General features: G+C 37.6%; 1 protein-coding gene across 7 annotated transcripts in view; it reads left to right on the top strand.

Moving 5' to 3' along the window:
• The window catches only part of LOC112597131 (serine/threonine-protein kinase MARK2-like), an 83,807-nt gene that overhangs the window by 57,076 nt on the left and 12,783 nt on the right, over window positions 1-13,948 (top strand). Inside the window, exon 1 of one of the 7 annotated variants that reach the window (XM_025343066.1) lies at window positions 4,753-5,589. The exons of the other annotated variants lie outside the window; for them this stretch is intronic. Within the exon in view, the coding sequence (XP_025198851.1) occupies window positions 5,158-5,589 (432 nt within the window). The 5' untranslated portion in view covers window positions 4,753-5,157. Of the gene's footprint in view, window positions 1-4,752; window positions 5,590-13,948 lie in introns of those variants that run through there. 7 annotated transcript variants of the gene reach the window in all.

Here is a 13,948-nt window from a genome sequence, read left to right as displayed (position 1 = left end):
TGCACAACACAATATAATATATACATTTAACACATTTTTCTTCTTTTTTTTTTTTTTTGTTGTTTGTTGAATAACACATATTAAACTGATATGTGATAATCTGTAGTTCGATTAAAAACTGATTTTTGTATATAATATATCATATACACAAGAATTATCCTAAACAACAGAAACTTTGAAATAATGTCTACTCTATGACATTTCCACGGAAACCAATTGGTTAACCTGCTGCTATAAATTATTTTTAGTGCCAAAACTACCGTCACTTATTACTTTTTTTTTCAATAATTTTGTTACTATAAAAAGTCAGCAATATAATGGCAGAATATACATTGCAACCGTTTTCGATGTTAACGTAGCAAACCGACATTTTCTTCAGGAAGCGATATTATAATTATTAGCTTTACAGATTGTTATTCGAACGTTTGGTGGTTTATTAATTTTAATAATTATCATTTTGATCGTAATGTAACTTTGAAGGTCATTCGGTATTGTTGATAATTGATAAACGATTACGATAAACGTTTTTACACGATTTTATTTTCCATCGCGCACGTATGTCTGTGCAAATACACGCATATTACGTGGTGCATTATTAGTAAGAACGTAAAAATCACATAGGTTCATTACAATAGGATATCGTTAGTGGATTGTTTCTTAAAACAATTGTGATTTTTTAAATTCGATGGGTAGGTTAGATGGTTTGTTTATTTGTTGTGTTGAAACGCGTGTATCGTCATAATTAACTACAATCGTAAGTAATAAAAACTAGACGACTCCGTCGTAAAAACATCAAAGAAGAAACGAAAAATTGTACACCAACCTACGTGTGTATAGAAATAAAACCCGTTGTTTTGATATCCTTGAATTAATATTGTGCAATAGAAATTCTATCGAATTAAAAATTCTTTTATATTATTATAAATGGACAAATCAATTTTTTATAGATTTCCCGAGTTTTGTGAATACTTTTTTTTTTAATTTTCTTTATAAAAACGCATTCAAAAGTGTATACGGATAGTCGGATCGCCTAATGTTTTAAATACATTTTCTTTTTTTAAATTAACCCTAAATAACTAGCAGTTTTGATTATTGAAAATTGGAAATCGGATGACACAATACTTCCAATAAAATGAACTACATAGCCACATTTATATAGTGTACATTGGCCGTTAGCACTTGCGCGTAAAAATCGACGACCGGAAGTATGTTGTGTTGTGCTATGCATTGTTTGTTCGTTTATTTGGATGAGCCGGAAAAATGACAGGAAATAAAATAATAATCGCAGGATTTAATAGTGTCATTGTGTGGTGTTAAAACTTCTATTATAGGATGCTGTTTAGTGTGAATCCTGTTAGAAATGTGTGACGTCGTTGTTACAAAAATTAACGGAAAAATAATTAAAACCCATGTAGAAACATATTATACAACTAGGTAGGTATTTTTATTGCTCGCGATATTACAAAGTTAATCAAACGTACGATTATAATTGGCAAATGCCAGAATATAAAAAAAATTATTAATAAAAACAATAGCAAATAGGTATATTGATTACAATTTAAAAATCAATAACGTCGGTGTATTATAATGGTATAAATATCGATAACAACGAATACGTTCTAATGAAGTGAGCTTTTATTTTTAACGTTATTATTTTTTACCGGTCTAAGGATGTTTTATTTGTACATATACATGAAATATAGGATTCGTAATGAGTTGAATAATATTATTAGGATGATGAGCGGTATTATATTTAATTTGATCATCAGTGTTATTATTTAACAAAACTTTTCAGTACCTACGAGAAAACAATAATATTTTAAGTTACGCGTGTTTAACTATATTGTAATATTATAATAATCGTGTACGTTATGATTTATGGTCGTTGCCGGATTTGAAATCGTATTGTTGCATGCCTGTAACTATTTAGACAGCTGCTGCTAACTGACTAATGCAATTGATTTGATTTGCATGCAAACCTTTTATTGAGCTAATTTTAAAAATGCATAACTCTTATACATAATCCTTTCGCGTATTATGCCGTCTTTTAAAATAGTCCAATGATTATTTAATGTAATCGTTACTATTTTTCTAATGTCTTTTATATATCGACTACATCCGCATATAATCATTACACAATATATAAATTAATAAAAGGCATAAATAGTTTTAAAAAACAAATGGATAAAAATTAAATTTGAATTTTCAGTTTTACAATATAATTGTTAGATAATTTTTCATTTTATTTTATTCAAGTTTCATCTGACCTAATTAGTACTAACTCAACAAACAATTATTTAAATAAAGAAATATAATTGTGAACTATAAATGACCAATTGTATAATGTACATGTATAGAACTATTGAAGTAGTACATGTATATAATACAATATATTGTTTAGATCTCTTTTCTCTGTCTCTATAAAACAACATTACTTATAAGTTTTAACGTACCTTCATGTATTTTTCCAATTAGCTTCATCCACTCTGAGAATTGAACCAGACCAATTATAATTAAATGTATAGCATTTTTCTCTCGAAATTACAAGTCATCGTTTTTTTTTTTAACCTACAAAGTTCAACTCTGTCGTTATAATTTATTAAGAATCCATTAGACGTGTTTACTGTTTAATTGTTGGTACTTGGTATTATCATCGTTTATTGAAGTTTTCATACATTATACATTCAAAGTTATTAGATAACAAAAAAAAAATTTGTTAAATAGTTTCATATTTCCACGAATTCGACTAGTACATTGCTTAAATTTAATATTAACTTAAATAATTAAATATGTTATTAAAGGTAATAACTAAATGGCATTAAAACATTAATCATATTTTTAAGTTAAAATAGTATAGTGTCATAAAACATGATATGATTATTAATTAAAAAATATGATGATTAATTTTGATTGTTACTGACGTATTCGTTTTATTTTATTTATTTTTTACATTGGGGTTGATATATATTTCAAAAAATTAATAAATGTGAATTTTTTTATTTAAATGATTTGATATTTTTATTACTATTTCTATCAATGTATGTATTTTTTATTACGGTTCTTAAACACAGTGTCTACATTTTGTAATCGAAAATTTCTGGACTAATTGTCGTCAATCATACTACATACACTGAATCACATGAATAATAAATAATTAATATTAATTTAGTTTGAACATGAGGGTGATGCGATTTAAAACCAGTTTTATTATTGGAATGAAAATTGATTGACCTTTTAAAGTTTTTGACGAGCGACGGCGTTGACGGTGACGACGACAACATTCGATACGATTCCACGACGAATTGAAAATTATTAATCGATATAAAGTGTTCGTATTATGTATTTGAAGAGCTTAGGCTTTTTCAGTCGAAGATGATTAAAAAATATACTTTACATGTCGTCCGTGTATCGTTATCGTCATTATGACGTACGGAAAACAATAGCCGAGACACAGGTGCGATATTTTAATTTGCAACTCCGATTGGACGCGACGAGTGATGTAAATAAGTTATCGAATATGCGGTTGCATTCAAAGCGTGTTTTTGTCGCCACTTGCTACCATTCGGTAAAATTTAAAGAAAAAAAAACACATAGTATTCAAGAATACATAAAATTGTTTGAAATACTTAGTCTGTCAAGCGGGGACCTTACACACGCACATCTTTACACAGGACTTAACGTCATAATATCGCATAATATAATGCTCGTGTTGTCGTCGTCAGGATTCCGCGACAGTTGGACTTTGTGTCGGCGATTATCTACCGGCGGCGACTCGTTATTAATTTCGATCGACGATTTGTGTGTGCTATCGTCCGACCACAGCGTACGTCATCGCACGTTCGAAAACGTTCAAACGAGTTTTTCCGTAGGGCCGACGACTTGGGAAACGAAACGCAAAGAAAAAATAACAAGAATAACACCGAGACGAAATGGACCGTGTAAAAATCTCTCGTCGACGGCGCGAAATGGAAAATTGGAAATCAAAGGCTGGCGGCGAATAACAATATTATTACCGTAGTCATCGTCCGTAACGCGCGTCCGGATTTCTATTTGTTTTTGACGTTTCGTCGTCAGATTTTCTATTCCCACATCGGCGGCGCGCGCCCGAATAATGACGGCGATCGGGCGCGCGTGTGGGACCCGCGCCCGAGAGTAGTTTCACCTGACGCGAAACCGCGGCGGCGAACGCGGTGTCGTTGTGCAAAAGTGTGACAAGCGGCCGCCGAACCGAAAAAAAAAAACAATATTTATCTCGACGGTGCGACGACGTTCCTATTTTTTTTTTTCCCCATTTTATTGTTATTAATCTTTTCGGCGGCCCACAACGATTCGACACGTTCCCGACAAATATTTTTCAACCCACAGAAGAGCCCCCCGCTGCCTCTACCCCTTCCCGAGATTTCTTTCTTGCAGCGGCGAACAAAACGCGCACACCGAACAGCAACTATAATATTATAATAATGTACTACCTCTCCTAATGTAATAATAATAATAATAATAATGTATAAAACACACACATACAGAGAGAGATGACGAGATAGCGAATGATAGAGAGAGACGGACGGCAAAAAAACAACAAATTGGCAACGTAGTCTTCTCGGTCGCGGCGGTTGTACGCGCTTGACGGTGCGGTGCGTGTGTAACGGCGACAGCGCACTCTGCTGTTCGGTTGCGCCAACAACAAAACTGCAGCGGCGGTGGCGAATCGACCAACCAACAGACAGACCGATCGACGAGTGCACACGACGGCAGCGGTGGGACCAGTTTCTTGTCGTTTGTCCGAGACGGTGGAAGTGGCGCGCTCGGGGTCGTTCCGGAGGCCTCGCAGACTTAGTGCCGATCGCACGTCGTGTTTGTCCGTCCGTTCGTCTGGTGGTCTTTTGACAGTTGTCGTCGGCGGTGGCATTTACGCGTGATCGCCAGCGATCCGATCGTCCAAACGACGATATTTTCTTCCGGCTCGGCGGTGAACCCTACCAGAAGCACGTCATCCACATAACGACGCGATGTCCGTTGCTGCCGCTGCACCGACGACATCGTCGTAAGTCCGGGGACCGGGCAACGTACCCCAATTTTTCGCCAGTCGTCGTGCCCCCCTAGTCTCGCCGCAAGCTCTCGCCGGACGCGAACACCATCCGGCCACCGGAACTCGCGACGATGAGCGTCAGCTACATCACTTGGATGCATCAAACCGACAGTCCGGTGTCGCTACCGCCGGTAGTCGAACACCTAGCCGCCGCCGCGGCGGCCGCGTCCCAGCCACTGGCCGCCGGCGCTTCGGCGTCCGCGCAACAGCAGCAGCAACAGACGGCCACGGCGTCGGCCCAACAACCGCCGCCGGCGTCTTCGCTGCAACCCGCGGACCCCGCGCTGTCGTCGCTGCCGTCCACGTTGCTGCCGCCGCCACTGCCGCCGCCGATCGTCCAATCCTCCAAACACCTACCACTACACAAGGCGCGCGTGCCCAACTTGGCGTTGTCGGCCACAGTTTGGCTTCCGCCGCATCTGCAGACTACGCCCAAGACGATGGTAGCCGGCGGCGCTGCCGCCTCGGCCGCAGCCTCTGCCTCGGTCTCGACCGTCTCAGCGGTAAGTCGTCGTCGCACCACTCCGGCGGCGGGCGTAGTATTATTATACAACACTTGGTTATCGTTTCTTTTTCATATTTTCGTTGTTGTCGTCGACGTCGTTGGTACACATAATGAAACATATTGTAATGTAACTGATTAACGGAACGAACGGCGTTGTCGGTGTGTACGTGTGAGGTGGGTGGTAGGGTTACCGCCGGCGGTACTTTCACGTGCCGCCGAGAGGCATGCCCGTTATCTACTTCAGCGTTACCATTTTATAACGATTATTATAATATTATTATAATTATTATTATTATTATTATCATTATTATCATTATTGCTCATACTACGATTATTATTATGTTAATATCATTATTATAATAATATGTATATACTATTATTGTACGTGCACGAAAAGAAATGCGCATTATCGCCGTCGTCTCGAGCGCGCGCGCGTATCAAGTGCCGCCGAAAGGATTAAAAACGTTTCGTTTGTAAGAATTAATTAACGTCGTCTTTCGACCAGGTAAAAATATCGTGGTGTGGCAAGTCGCCCTTTCTCGTGTAGAATAATGATCCCCCGTTGTATGTGACTGACGTCAGTGGAAACGGGACGGTGATCGGCTTGCGGTTTTTTTTTTTTTTGTCCTACCGATTTTTTTTTTTATTTTCATATTATAATGTATAGTTTTTTTTTTTTTTCACGGTCGCAAATCGGACTCGGTCCTATGTTTTTTATTTATTTATTTTTTTTTTTCACCGTTTTCGCTCGGGCCGGCACGCATACACACACAATATAGGTACACGCAATTATTATTATTATTTCGCCTCGTTTCCTACCGAAAATCACCGTACCGGAACAATCCATTTTACTCGACGGGTTCACAATACCGTCGTCGTCGTCAGCGGCGGCGGCGGCGGCGATGATTATAATGATGATAACAACAGTGGTATACCGTGCCGCCGAACGGTGTCCGCGGACCGATGATTTTCGCATGTACAGATATAAAATGTAAACAAAAACGTATTCTCAACAACAACCATATCAACAATAATAACGATGATAATAATATTATGTGCGGTGTACACGTTGTAGTATAGGTCTGCTCTATGCGGTCTCTGCGACGATAGGTTTTACAGTTATTGTGTATGTGTGTGTGTAATAATATTCTCCTCTACTCGGTTCGTGGTCGACGTAGGTACTTCCCCTCTCCGCAGGTCGCACGTACATGCACGCACGCACACGCGAGACCGGAGTTCTTCAACGCACACCGATCTCCGCGATCCAGCCAGAAAACACCACGCCCCGCTCGGCGTACCCATCCGTCGTCGATCGTCGTCTTGTGTGCATTAAAACGTGTATTATTATTATAGACCGTATATTGTATACGACGAGAAACGTTCCGTCGTCGGCCGAACGACTGCAGCCAGCCACAGCCACCTGTCCACATATTATTAGTCATCATCCTTGTGTATGTCGGTGGACCAGAAATCGAAGGGGGAACGAAACGGTGAAAAAAATAACTCAAAAAAAAAAAAAAAGGTCGTCTCCGGTGTGATAGGATATATCTATACAATATATATTGAAAAATATATGACAACGAGCGCAACACAATGCTCCAATAATACGACGATGGGGTTTTCGCAGACTGTTTTCCGACGCGCAACCGTCGACGTGTATATATTTTAATATTATATTATCGCGGACGGCGCAGGCCTCCCGCTGTGGGTCGCCAAGTGCCAACGTTGTCCGAAACAGGTGATGCTCTCGTGACTATCGATTCATACGACGAGACTTAAGAGTGTATGCCACATGTCGGCTTTTTTGAGACTATTTCGGCCCTCTCGGACACCGCTTTTTGTTGTGTCGTCAGTCCATTTTTGTACGGGTCCGCGAACGCAACACATCCTCCTCCCCGTCTATAGACATTAAACATTGATACAGACGTAGCGTTGTATGGTAGTATCTATGTGTGCCAATACGACTAATACCGGGGTGTTAGTTGCCAACCGCCCAACATTATCCATCTCGTTTGTTTTTACTCCCGTTTGAAATATATGAGTTTGTCGCTGAGAAGCTTCTATGCAAGTGACAGAACCATCGTTTATCTCTCCGTTATGCGTTTGGGGACCAAAAAATCATATGTTTGAGCTGGATATGACTGCCTTGTAGTATTCGTGTCTTGTTACAAATGTATTCGTCATAATATCCTCAATTTTTATAATCTGCAATCGGGTAGCTTACGATGTTATAAAGCGCATATAATTTATATTGTCATATGATATGAGCCGTGTGCTTGCAAGGTAATTCACCTCATGACGTGTTTATTTTGCGAATTTACACGTTGTTTCATCATTATTGCAATAATATATTACATTTTTTTATTATTAATTTTATTCCTGTTTCGTTCTTTTCATTACTATTATTATTTCGCTAGTGGTTTGCGTTTTAGAATTAGATACAATTTGAGAGGGGCAGGTGTAGTATTCGAATACCGAAAGAAAACTGCGTATTTTTCGCAATCTATATTTATACAGATGCGAGGAATCTATGCTATTGCTGCTGTACATTCGGACGGAAATCGTACAGACACGAAAAGATGCATTTGGTATTCCAGTGTGTATACGTATTTCTACGTCGTTTCGTCTCGTGTCCGGGCCGTAACATAATATAAAATAATAAATATTATATTTTAACGATTCGGTTTTATTTTTTTTTACCCGACCAGCAGCCGGTCCCGAGAGTCTGAAAGCGGCTTACTACTACCGATGTACTTTCATAATGCATTAAGAGAGTATAATATATTATTTTATAGGTATGCCGTTTTATCGATGCATTTTTTATTTTTTTATTTTTGTTATTTTCGTATGTTTCGATTATAAACTCTTTCTGCGCGTGCGTGTGTATGTGTTTGTATTTGTATAATAGGTACGACGAGGGTCGTTGAGTTCTGTCGGATTTTACGTAACTATTTTACATTTTCTTTCCTCTTGAGTTTATGTATATTATGTATGTTATATTATTATACAGTTGTCGTTGCGTCACAATAAAAATATATGTACTTCACACGACAGATGATCGGCTTTTCTGTTGAGTCGCGTCGGTATTTATAATAACGTTATAATATATTATGCCATGGGTACAGTAAAAACGTCATTATTATTCTTAAAAAAAAAAAATAAATAAATAAATAAAACGATAAACATTAGAGTATAAATTACCAGTCTTAATGTTATTACTATAATAATATATTCTATGCGTATTAAGTCTCCGCCGATCGAAAATTGATGAAATAATTTTACCATATGTGTGTGTTTTATGGCTTGCACGCGCGCGTTGTATCGTGATTTAATGCAATAAGGGTGATGGTGCTGTCTCTTCTCGATCAGCCTGTGTGTACGCGATTCACTTGACTACCGTATAGCATGTGCATTTCAAAAAAGTTATTATTTTCGTTGTTTGAATTTTAGTGTATATAATATACAGACACGCGTTTATATAAATGACTCTTATTTTTATATATAATTTATACTGTACACTTGCACAGTATATTTGGTAATAACGTTAAATTATTATAAATTATTGATTTTATTATTGTCGTCGTCGTGCAATTGCAGGCTGCCAACAGTACGTATGTGGGTGGTAATATTTGCAAACCCTTGTTATTTTTTATTCAGATCATTATCGTCGTTTATTACTTTTTTTCCTGGAACTGGCGCCGCCTTTACTGACGGGTGGGGAGACATGAGTAAATATCAATAGCAACCTACGCAGTCCCATCAGTATTGATCACTATAAAGGAGTGTGTATTATGTAAACACTACACACCCTTCGTGTCCAAAATTTCAACGTATTCACGGTACACCCAGAGTAGAATATCATTTTGCCGGTAGTCGACTGACATCCCGTCTTACCTTTCTAAATCGTCTTATCGAGCGCAAAAATGACTCCTATAACTGTGCTTCACGTACCAAAATCGTCATCCTGCACCTGTCTCACCAACACACACGATCCCCTACGCGCCTATATGGTCATGTGAATAACGTCGATTTCCGATCGTCTGAAAACTGTTTTCGGTTTAACATTATCGCAACCACTACCGATTTGCACCATCCCGCGCCCTGCCGTGTCCGTTTTACCCCGATCCGTTTGCTGTTCGCGAGATGTGACTTTTGATTCACGGCTAGAACTTTGTAAAATTATAATCAAAACGATTAGGGACCTCTAAATATGACAAATTACCCCGCAACGCCAATGTTCTTGTATTGGCCGATCACAAACCGGTAACGATTTGTCTCCGCGTATACGATGTGCACCACGTATACTATTATCAATAAATGGCACGACAAGTATGTGTAGTTTAATATAATAATACGATATTGTTGTGAGTTACTCAGCCCCTTAATCGATGTGTAAGTATTATATACTATACGACTATCGACGCTAACGGTACGTTACCATAAATAAATGTATATCGTTTCTTGGTTGTAAAGTCGCTGTGATAATATAGCGATTATACGCGATTGGAAGTCTCTGTGACTATACGATGCGGCATCGGGAGAGAAAGAGTGACGGAGACGGAAAAAACCAGTTGCGATTTTAACGAGGTCGAATGCGGCAGCAACCGTCGTCATCGTCGTGCAATGACGGCAATTGATTGTCGGCGGGGGGCACACCGTTGCATCGAGTGTACGATGAAATTTCGGTCATCGTCGATTTAGTATACTATAATAGTGATAATCAGTGTTCGTAAGTTCTCGTGCACTAAAAAATGTACATTTATGTCTCACAATAATCGCTCGATTAGTGTGCGAAAAAAAAGAAAATGATTTTAAGTGTAATAGGCGCGGAAAATAAAGTATTTGAAAGCATCGCTTGATTAGATATTCAAAATAAAAATTGATTGGCGTTGAGAAGGCGCCGACCCAGATAATATTTAACGATTTCAATTATATTTACTTTTTAACAAAACCTCGAAATGAGCTAAAATAAGCGTGATAAAATCGCACATTTTGTGTTACTTTATAACTGCTCAAATACGTGCTTTATCTGCCGACTCGAAGTGTTATTTTAGCGTACATGCATTGTTATCTGTCTGTTCCAACCCGCTTGCAATCACGTAGACCGCATGTAATATTTGATATTTAAAACCCTGCCCATCAAGCAGTGGTGAATGCCGAAAACAACTAAATGAAAAAATTACTTTTAATATTTAATTTTATGTATCTAATGTAAAAAATACCTTAAAAAAATAAAATAAACAAATAATAATTATAATAGTTTTACAAATATTTAGACTTAAATATTATACATATTAATGAGATTAATTATGGGTGATGAACAAATTTAAAAATATCTTTTTTTTGTGTTTTGATCTATTTGTAGTAAAAAAATTGGAAATTTTCCAGTAACTTTTTATAGAGATTCACAGTGGCTTTTTTACCGATACTTATTTTTCACTTACCATCAGCGGTGTTTATTAAAATAATATTCGGTTTCTCTACCGCAGCGTTGTAAATAATATTATATTAGTGATATCCCCAAATAATAATAATAAAAACATATATAAATAGGTACAATTAAACAAATAAAAAACAACGCTCGCGTTACGTCGAAAAACAACCGTAACCGGTTCGTCGAACCGTTGGAAATTACTTGAGACTTTCACGCATCGAAAGACTCTGCAACAGTAATATTATTATAATGTATAATATACATTTATATATAATATTATACACCTCCTACCTCCCTCTATGTATGCTGACGCGGCCCATCTCTGCTATGATGTATACTCAAGACGTCGGATTGACGCGTTTTATCGAGCTTCTCATAACCATATCTACAATATACCGTGTTTTTATTTATTCGTCGCCGCGTGTCCGTTTTGTCGACGACCAGAGTATAATACTCTAATACGTATTTACCCGGCTCGTCGTGCGTAAGCTCCCCGTAAAGAACGCTGTGTGATTCATTAACATATCCATAAAAAGACGTAGTCGTTTGTCGTCCGACTCGTGACGTCGTGCGATGCATAATACACGGTCGCTTACTGCCATGACTAATTTTATTATTTTTACCCGACTGCAATCTAAACAAATCGATAGGACGTGTGTGCACAACGTGTAATATTCGTATATAGAACATCGCCTTCGCCATCAATACCCGTCCGATCGACGATTATTTCGTCCCGAACGCGGCCTTTCGAAATGGCTCGTTATTCCGATCTAAAATAAATGTTTGAAAATCGAATCGCGTACGGTTACAATAAATTATTATACGTCTTTATAATAACTAATTGATTTCTGTTTTGTCGATCCATTCGATGTAAATTAATGAGGGTGGAAATCATCTAGCGATCTGTCAAAGTGAATAGGGATCTAAGCCATGCATACAGTAGTACTCGCACGAAACGACCGTGGAAAATATCAAATGTTTATGGGTTCAAAGTTTGGTTCAAATGATAGGCTGAAATTCGGGCGATTTGTTTCTTATCCCCGTGATACATTTATTGTAATAATATATTCCATGCTTATCAACAATCGCAAAATCGATAATTGGTCTCAGTTTGAACACGATTCCGGGGTCATCGCCTCTTCTGTCATTCTTACGGTCATGTCCTATTAATTTATTTATTATCTAAAAATGACATATGGTATATATAAGTTGATATTATGGAAAAAAAAATTATTAACTTAGTTTAAAAATAGTCAATCAGTTTTTTTAATTAGTATGTGGATCTCATAAAGAGTATTTTATGCCTATACATGTTAAATATGTATTTTATTATTTTATCAAGAAATATACAAGAAATAATAGTTATCAGTTACTACCATCATGAGAGTATTAGATCATTTTTATTTAAAGCTGTGTTACCTAACACAGTAGTTAACGTATAAATAAAACCAAAAATGTCAAAAGCACATTTAATTTTAACTCGTTGGATTATTTTTAAATCAATTGAAAAAAGCCAAGTTTTTACAACAGTCAATTAAATTATATAGCCAAGTTAAACCTTTTATCTAGTTAATACCTTCGATATTATCCACGGTGATGATGGGGGGGGGGGGGGAAGTGGAGGTATTTGAATTTGGCATCGTTTACGTTGTAACTGGCCACTGTGACCACCGTGACTCTACTTCTCGTCGACAAGTCTATGGCTCGGCGTACCGGGCTTGTAAGAACGTTAAAATAATGTTCCTAAATATCGTTATTACCTCATTTGTCGATTGCTACGGCGTGTGTCGTAACCGTGTGCCGCGTACCTACATAATAATATTACTATTACCAATAATTTGCAGCGCGTTTTACCACAATTATTCGTCATCATAATAATATCACCATAGCCGGTGTCGGATAGTCGGATTACTTTCGTTGCCCCGCCGAGTATAGTGTTATGAATTGCTACGGCTAGTGCGATACACTATATCGCGTCTATAGCCTCGAAAATGTGTATGAAAAAACATAAAACCGTGTACACGCGTATTCAGATACAACCGCGAGATTACCGCGATGACATAATGTGTTTAATATTTTAATTATCATGACACCGACCGTAGTGTATCGATGTGCCGTAACGTTACGCGATTTTACTCGACCGTTCCAAATTTCCAACGCATAATAACGATTGTAATTATATAATGATCGTAATATCCGTGTGTGGTATGTACAAACACACACGAAACGCTCGATCGGCAGCCCCGCTGTTTTCCGGAGATCGTTTTCCCCGTGTGTCGGCTTGGCCGTTCCAATCATTGTGTTCGAGTCGTTGTAATAATAATAATATCGTTCTCGGCGGACAAAAGACCCCTACCTAACCCGTTTCTGCCTACGGTGTAGGCACAGGATAAGGTTAGGCGTATGTCGTCATCGTGTATTGTGTGTATCTCGATGATACTGAATAATAATAATAATTGTTATTATTACTATTATTATTATTATTGTTCACGGAAAGTTGGTCGAAAGACGTTTTCGCGTGACTATAACAAAAAGAAAAATATTTAAGTAGGCGAAACACAATGTGACTTGGCGACTGCCGCCAATTTGAAGAGGAATATGTTATACAGTACCTATTATAATGTAGTAATGCTTCTATGCTGCTTGTACGTCATCTCATCGTTTACCTATTCATCGAAAATGGTATTTTTAAATGACATTTCATTTTATTTTTTTCGGCGGAAAACGAGAATAATGGATTGGTTAGTCGTATGGCGTTTCCGATGTTTATCTCTATTTTTTCATACGTTTCAATTGTATATTCCTTGAATAAATATTTATCCATCATTTATTATTGTGTTACATCTTGTTTGTGACGGCCGCCACCCCGCCACCGAGCCGTAAAAAAGTATATCACCTATTGCCACCGTCAGCAAACTTTAAT

The sequence above is a fragment of the Melanaphis sacchari genome, unplaced genomic scaffold (assembly GCF_002803265.2).
Source record: "Melanaphis sacchari strain LSU unplaced genomic scaffold, SCAv2.0 Contig37_pilon_pilon, whole genome shotgun sequence".
Classification (NCBI taxonomy): domain Eukaryota; kingdom Metazoa; phylum Arthropoda; class Insecta; order Hemiptera; family Aphididae; genus Melanaphis; species Melanaphis sacchari.
Note: the sequence above shows the minus strand (reverse complement) of the source record. Positions and strands in the feature narration are given on the sequence as shown.